The sequence below is a fragment of the Tubulanus polymorphus genome, chromosome 3 (genome assembly GCF_964204645.1).
Source record: "Tubulanus polymorphus chromosome 3, tnTubPoly1.2, whole genome shotgun sequence".
NCBI lineage: Eukaryota > Metazoa > Nemertea > Palaeonemertea > Tubulaniformes > Tubulanidae > Tubulanus > Tubulanus polymorphus.
Window position 1 is genome coordinate 20,359,730 of NC_134027.1, and position 7,334 is coordinate 20,367,063.

The following is a 7,334-nucleotide window of genomic DNA, read 5'->3' on the forward strand; positions in this document are numbered from 1 at the left end:
TCTACGTACGTACGAGACCCGGGTTCGATCCCGGTGAGTGCGCGTGATTTCACTGTCACTTCTCTTAATCGTTCCAGGCCTACTTTACAACAATACGTAGAGTCACATTTTTTTCTGAAATATATCATACAAATGTACGGTTGTCATTTGACCTCGCAATCTAACCCGCAATTAGTGACAGCAACTTAGTATCCAATTATAAGTAGACATATATTATGTAGATATCACGAATTGTCTGTAGTGATTGATAATATACAATTATCAAATGCTAACATTTTCAGTCATTCTGTGGGGATGGTTTCAATCTAGACTGGACCGGTACAACTTCAACAACGATGAGGCCCATGTTTGTGTCAACAGCTCTGATCTTTCAGCTAATTGCGCTGAGGGTAAAGATGGTGACTGGTCACAATAAACTGATGGTTATTCTTCTCGACGGTTTACGATCGGACTACGCAGATGCAATTGGCAACCTGAAAGGATTCGATTCGCTAAAAGGACGAGGAGTACAAGCTAGATACATGAACCCGACGTTTCCATCACTTTCATATCCGAATTACTACTCTATAATGACTGGTGCGTATTATGTCATAATTCATCACCATATTCTTTCGAAAATTGATAGAAATCTGTTTAAATCGAATCAATGGATTCAAAAGTCGCATTGATAGTCGGTCCCAAAAAGAAATTAGAAAGGGGGTTAGTCTTCTTTTGTTTGGTACAGGTTCTTGTACTGAAAATTGATTAAAATGTCTAGCGTTGGCTAGGGGAGATCCTGGCAGTATCCTTGCTTGTCCATCTTGGTGATAGAATTCTTAAATCATTTTTCTAAACATTTCTCTATTCAAATGCTTGCACATGTAGTATTGAATTGTTACAATACTACATGTCTTATGCAGAAATGAAAGAAACCAGCAAAACACGTGTGTCTTCTTGAAAAGCATAATCTTTTTTTTCAAAATCTTTAGAACATAGCTATGTTTTATCTCACTTATCTTTATCAAACAAAGACTAGTATGAAGCGTCCTGGGGACATATCTATTTAAAAAAATTTTTTCGAGGTTAATTCCGAGTTAGTAACTCGGAATAAACTAGTTATCTCAGTTAAATGCGATTATTTCAGGTTTATTCCGAGTTTGTAACTCGGAATGAATTATTATTTTTTCAGTTAAACCTCCAAAACCTCCAAAACCAGTAACCTCCAAAAATCGCATTTAACTGAGATAACTAGTTTATTCCGAGTTACAAACTCGGAATTAACCTTGAAAATCGCATTTAGCTGAGTAAACTAGTTTATTCCGAGTTACAAACTGGGAATTAACCTCCAAAAATCACATTTAACTAAGAAAACTAGTTTATTCCGAGTTACTAACTCGGAATTAACCTCAAAAGTTTTTCTTTTTCCCCAGGACGCTTCCGTAGAGTAGATTCTATCTAGTTTATCCAAGGCCTAAGAGATAGATGTAATACTATTCCAGGGCTGCATTCGGAATCGCACGGTATGATAGGTAACACGATGTACGACCACGTATATGGTACGATGTTCGAGGGCAGTTACAGCGATGCTCAACTGGAACCTTACTGGTGGAACGGAGGGGACCCAGTCTGGATAACTGCCACAAGACAGGCAAGAATACATGCAGGGAATGATGTAACTAAGTACGGCTTTATTGTAATTTGAATTGACGTTCAATTAGGTGCGTGCGTGCGTGCGTCAGTGTACATTTATGGGTGAACCAATTATTTCTCATTTAAGCAAATACGCTATAAAATAATTGTCAGTCCAATTGAATTTCAATGAGCGTAAAGGGTTTTCTGATATTTTTAAAAGAGAACTATTCTTATCATTATGAATCGGGATGTCGACGAATAACAGTCGAAATTAAGTGATCCAGAGCAAAAGGTTGTACTGCAGTGACGAATGGATATAGATATTAATGCGCCACATAACAGTGTGCAGGATATGCACTAATTATGTAGGTGCTGACATAAAGTGTGTCCGGTATAGGTGTGTCAGTTGGTTGAAACGAGTCCTGCGGTTGTCACCTATGTGCCAATATTCATATAAAAACTATACATGTAAAATGTTCTAGTAGAAAAAGCTAGAAGATTGATCTTTTTTGAGACACACCAACAAAAACCCTGGCCTCAGACCGTTCATACATCACCATTGTGCGTGAGAAAACCAAAAAGCCGAAACTGATAGCTTTTGACAAGAGCAAACTACGAAACTATTTGACTGTACACCAAGTATATGTTACGGAAATTTTTCTCAGAAAAAGAAATTATCCATCTTCGCATCCGTGACCTCCCGAGAGTCAGTGGAAGACAGTTCCCACCTCAGCCAGCGGTTCTAGCCAGAGGATGTGTGTATGGGCTATGTACCGTGTGTGAACCGCACTCTATTAGGCGGGGTCCAGATAACAAGCCGGTTTTAGGGTACGTCATACATTTCAAAGAATTCTGGCCGTTGCTTTCAGAGCGCTATATTTTCATCACATTGATTGGAGGGTTTATCACCGATTAGTAATCAAATCTGTGAGAGGATACATTTTATGTCGGAAAAAAGTGGATAAATAATAATCCAGAGGAATACAATAGGCCTATTGGGCTTTCTGACGACAACCCTAGTTATTATAAAGCCGTAATTAGTTGATTTTCGAGGTTGCAAATTTCATGTAAACACACTGCATACTACGTCCAAAACTCAGAGAACACTAGCCGTATTTGACATAAGACATATGCCAAAAACCTTTAAGGGGCTGTACTTTGAAAAAGTTCTTTTAAAAACCAGAAATTAAGTTTTCATGATGGACTCATAATAATGGTACAGTATCAACATGGTTACAGGGTCGTCGTTGTGCTATGTTTTATTGGCGCGGTTGTGAAGTTGAAATTCGCAATTTGAGACCAGCGTACTGCAGACGATACACCAAATTAACTACCGGCGAAGATTTCAGATGGTCAATAGACCAAGCGATCCAGGCGATGACTGGAAAAAATGCAGCCGACTTTACAGGTTTGTGACAGCTCCATATGGCAAATCATTCCAGTACTAATTGAATATGAGGGATTTTTCTCATTGTAAGCCATGGATTATGGATTATTTTAAAAATTCGACGAAGGGGACGGAAATTCTTTTTTTTGATTAGATATATTTTGGTGAAATTCCGGATCCATACTCTAGATAATTCAAAAAAGCCCAGAAAATTGCCATTGACATTCTTTCGTCATCAAAACATCGTCGAAATGCTTTGCATAAAGCAAGGGCAAGTTTAGCTTATGATGAATAAGAGCCATTAAAAATCCTTGACTATTCTCACTACGTGGCGCTGCGGACATACGGAAGAAATCAGTTTGGCTTTGGTTTTCCTTGCTGTCGGACGTGCTTGTGCGGTTGTGGTGGTTCACGGCTTGGCTGTGTGCTGTGACCATTGAACTGTGTGTCCGTTGTGCAGTTTGAAGTCTGTCGTCCGGGGTATTCCACTGTGTGTGGAATAGGGGGGTAGTCCACTGTGTGTGGTCAGATACAATGTGTTTGGATTGATTTTTGAAGCCCACTATGTGTGGGCGGACCAAAATTTTTAGCGATCCAATGTGTTTGGATAAATTTTGAAGCCCACTGTGTGCGGGCGTCCAATGTGTTTGGACAAAATTGCTGTATAGCCACTGTGTGTGGACAAAAGGCTGTGTGCATCATAGGAATGTGTGTCCTGTTGCCTGCTGGGTGCGGGATGGAGGGCTGTGTGCCCTGCCCGGAATCCGCTGGTGTGAGAAAAGAATGGAAGAATCGTTACGTTTTGAAATAAAGAGTAATTATGAATAAATGAATTTTAGGGCAGAGAAAACTCGAAGGGTCAGGGTTGTTGGTTCTCCATATTCTAAGTATGTCTCGATATACTACGTTAGTCCCAAGATTTATCGGTCAGGGAGTTCGTCTATTATTTCGGTTTTCTGATCTGTTTCGGCGATTTTAATTAGCGCATTTTCGTTTCCGTTGAGAGTTTAGTCGCGCACAGCGCTCGATTTATTTGCTCCGTTCGTGCGGGACGCTTGACAAATACCTTACATTTTGCAGTATTACGAGACCCTTTTGAATACTCAGATCTTAGCATTTTCATTGTTCTTGTTTATGGCTGGTCAGCTTCGTGTTGCGTTTGCCCTTGTATTCTACGGGTTGATTGTTTACGCTGGTAATGAAGTTAGATCGTCGATCAGTTTCAGTTAATTGTTTATTGCGTCCTGTTTTCAATTCTGTAGCCGCGGGCCTTTTAGTGTCCATTGTCATGGCTTCGGTCGTGTTGGCTTGGGGGTTGGTTTAGTATACTCATTTTAGTTGCTTTTGGGATACGGTACGATCTGTTTTGAGGGTGTGGATTCTATTTTCGACGATTGTGGTTACCGTTGGGAAAATATTGAGGGGTTGCTTTTCCTTCCCTCTGGTCATGTTAGCGCGGCTGATGATGCTTACAAACGTGTATATTCTTTCTTTGAGCGATAAGGGAATATTGCGATTATAGGCAATTATTGCTTCTTTCTCGCTGTTTTGATCTAATGTTTAACTCCCCTTTATGGTTTGGGTTTGGGTTTTGGGATATTATGTTTGGGGTTTTATGGCGTGTCTTTTCGGAGCGTTTGGTGCGTCGCTTGGGCAGTACCGGTTTTTACCAATATCTATATATTTCTGTAGTATGTCCGCACAGCAGGGAGTGAGAATATTATACTATAAGTTTCATTGAAATGTGAGATTAAGCCTTTTGAAAATTGACGGGTAGTCATCATCACGGTCAAATTTAGGCAATAAAATTGGACAGAACAAGACGTATGTATGAACGTATGATATTACTTAGTTTCTGTTTGCAGCGATTTACGTCGAAATATCTGATAAGGTCGGTCACAAATATGGCCCATTTTCAAAGCAGTTAAACGACACCGTTCGCGTGTTAGACGAGCATATCCAGTATCTGTTATCCCGCTTAGATACGACAGGTCTGTCTAAAACTACTAACGTAATTTTCGTCTCCGATCATGGTATGGCTGACATCAAAGATCAGACTAAGCACATACGAATGACAGACTTTGTGCCGAACATCGAAGATTTGATTCAGTACAGAATTAATCCCAATTCACATGTACTGATTATGCCAAAACCAGGCGCTACAGAGAAGGTACCAAACATTTAATCATTACCCAATAATTTCCTCAATTCGGACTTCCCATATGCGTCAATAGAAAGGCCAGTCTCCATCCTCAACAATTATTTTGAAGTATGCATTGGCTACTCAGAAGATTGTAAAATACTACCGTTTACCTCGGATGCTCTTAGAAGCGGATGAAATTTACCTCACCAAATCGTTGTTTTGAGCCTCACCCCCTTTAGTACTTCTGTTTCTTTCATCAAACTATCGAAGGAATTTACATGATGGGTGATGATCATTATAGATATACAATGGATTTAAGGGCAAAAGTCCGCATTTCGATATATACCGAAAACAAGAAATTCCAGAACAGTTGCACTTTAAAGAGAACGATCGGATACCGGAGTTAGTCATACTGGTTAAACCTGGCTATTCAGTTGTCGATGGATATGGGGTAAATTGTGACGTTCGTCTGAGAATATCTTTTGAAGCAACATAAAATACCTACAATAAACCATATGTTGTTTTAATTATAGAGCTCCCCTGGTATGTGGGGTTACAATGGTACTGGGCCAGCGCGTGGGAACCACGGATATCACCCGGCTGACGAATCAATGAAAGCCATATTCATGGCCACTGGACCAGGTAGTGTATGGCGAATTCTCAATACTACTGTGACGAATGGAGATTCCACTTGTAGCAAGGATACCCGCCAGGATCGCTGGCAGTATACTCAGAATTGCATATTTCACATTTTCCAAGTAAAAATGTCTTCCGAATTTATCCCGAGGTAATGTCTCGGAATAAATAACTACATTTTCATAGTTTCATGATCATCGCCAGATTTTAGATTTAATTGTCCAAATGTTATTCTATTGCAATTTTGCTCGTACGTTATGTGGTAGTTCAGAAGAGCGTTCGACCATGGGAAGTCAGGTCGTGGGTTCGAATCCCGTACATTATTACTGTAATGTCTTCGGGCAAGACACTCATCTTCATTACCTATCTCCACCCAGGAGTAAATGGGTACGTAGATGTCCTGGGAGATGACTCCTAAGCACTTTGTAGCTGCTCAGATGTTACTTCTCCCCGGGGGAGATGATTGATACATGGAATAGAGTTATAGGCTGGGGGTAATAACGACAAAATTTGGAGCGCATCTTAACTCACTCATGTTAGGATACCTGCGCTATACAAATGTAATTTATGACAATTACTATTAAGTGAAAGGGGGTCAAGTTATCGCGTAGTAGGAATGAAATGAAGAGAATAGAGAAGAACACATTGTCGTCATAAAACTGATTTACGACGACGGTTACAAAATAGCTTTCAAAATTTGATGAATATTTCATTGACACTCTAGCGAGTTACCTTAGATCCCACGAGTTTTCGCGGAGAACGCCTTGACCAAGCCACTTTCCCGGAAGATATATGTAGTATTCATCTAATGTGCTATTTATTTTCATTTCAAATCATTAAAGAAACACATTTTGATATGTACATACTTCAATTCTTGAAACCCCCGTTTTTATCGGAGAGAAGCCGCTCGATGTTTCACTTGTGTTGATGTCAATCCAATAAATCATCGGACGTAACGTCTGGTGAATTTTCCCTTCATGTCCTAAAACGTTTACATTGTCTTGTGTGATATTTAATTCAGAGGAACCCAAGACCTGATATAATATAGAACTGTTTCTGGATTTTAAAAAACCTAGGGGCAAGGACCCATATTCCCAGGACGCTTTCATAGGTTGTAGCCAACATGTATAACGTCTAGTATTAATTGTGGTTCTCCATTTTCTACTGAATATCATTATATTAACTCTTTTGTTTTCCAGTCAGCTTCAGTATACAATGATATATTTTGTAGATTTTGTCAAGGGAAAACTCGTGGAAAATATCGATAGCGTTGACGTCTACAATTTGATGTGCCATTTACTTAGCATTGCCTCGTCACCAAATAACGGCAGTTGGTCACCGATTAACCAAAGTCTCTTGGACGTAGTAGCAGACAAACCAAGAGAATCGCCATCACGTAAACACACGGTGAAACCTTTTTATGATTGGGTCGTCGAACCTCCACTTAAACGACGCCGTCAGACCACGAGCGCAGCTGTTTTACTAACGCCATCTATATTCAAGATCATCAGCTACGAATTCATGGCGTTTATATGCATCATTACATTTCATTATTGA

The 7,334-nt window shown here is 39.8% G+C and overlaps 1 protein-coding gene across 1 annotated transcript; it reads left to right on the forward strand.

The window, feature by feature from the left end:
• Positions 1 to 296: 296 nt before the first annotated feature.
• Positions 297 to 7,334, forward strand: LOC141902156 (glycerophosphocholine cholinephosphodiesterase ENPP6-like). Its single transcript, XM_074789796.1, has 7 exons — positions 297 to 576; positions 1,479 to 1,627; positions 2,851 to 3,019; positions 4,864 to 5,168; positions 5,443 to 5,592; positions 5,675 to 5,928; positions 6,977 to 7,334. The coding sequence occupies exons 1-7, from the start codon at positions 336 to 338 to the stop codon at positions 7,332 to 7,334; spliced, it is 1,626 nt and encodes a 541-aa protein (XP_074645897.1). The 5' UTR covers positions 297 to 335.

Excerpts from the sequence above, each read along its gene's own strand:
- LOC141902156 (XM_074789796.1), top strand. The coding sequence starts at position 336 with ATGAGGCCCATGTTTGTGTCAACAGCTCTGATCTTTCAGCTAATTGCG. Across the intron at positions 3,020-4,863 it reads AAATGCAGCCGACTTTACAG|CGATTTACGTCGAAATATCT; the intron begins GTTTGTGACAGC and ends TTCTGTTTGCAG. Across the intron at positions 5,169-5,442 it reads AACCAGGCGCTACAGAGAAG|ATATACAATGGATTTAAGGG; the intron begins GTACCAAACATT and ends TGATCATTATAG.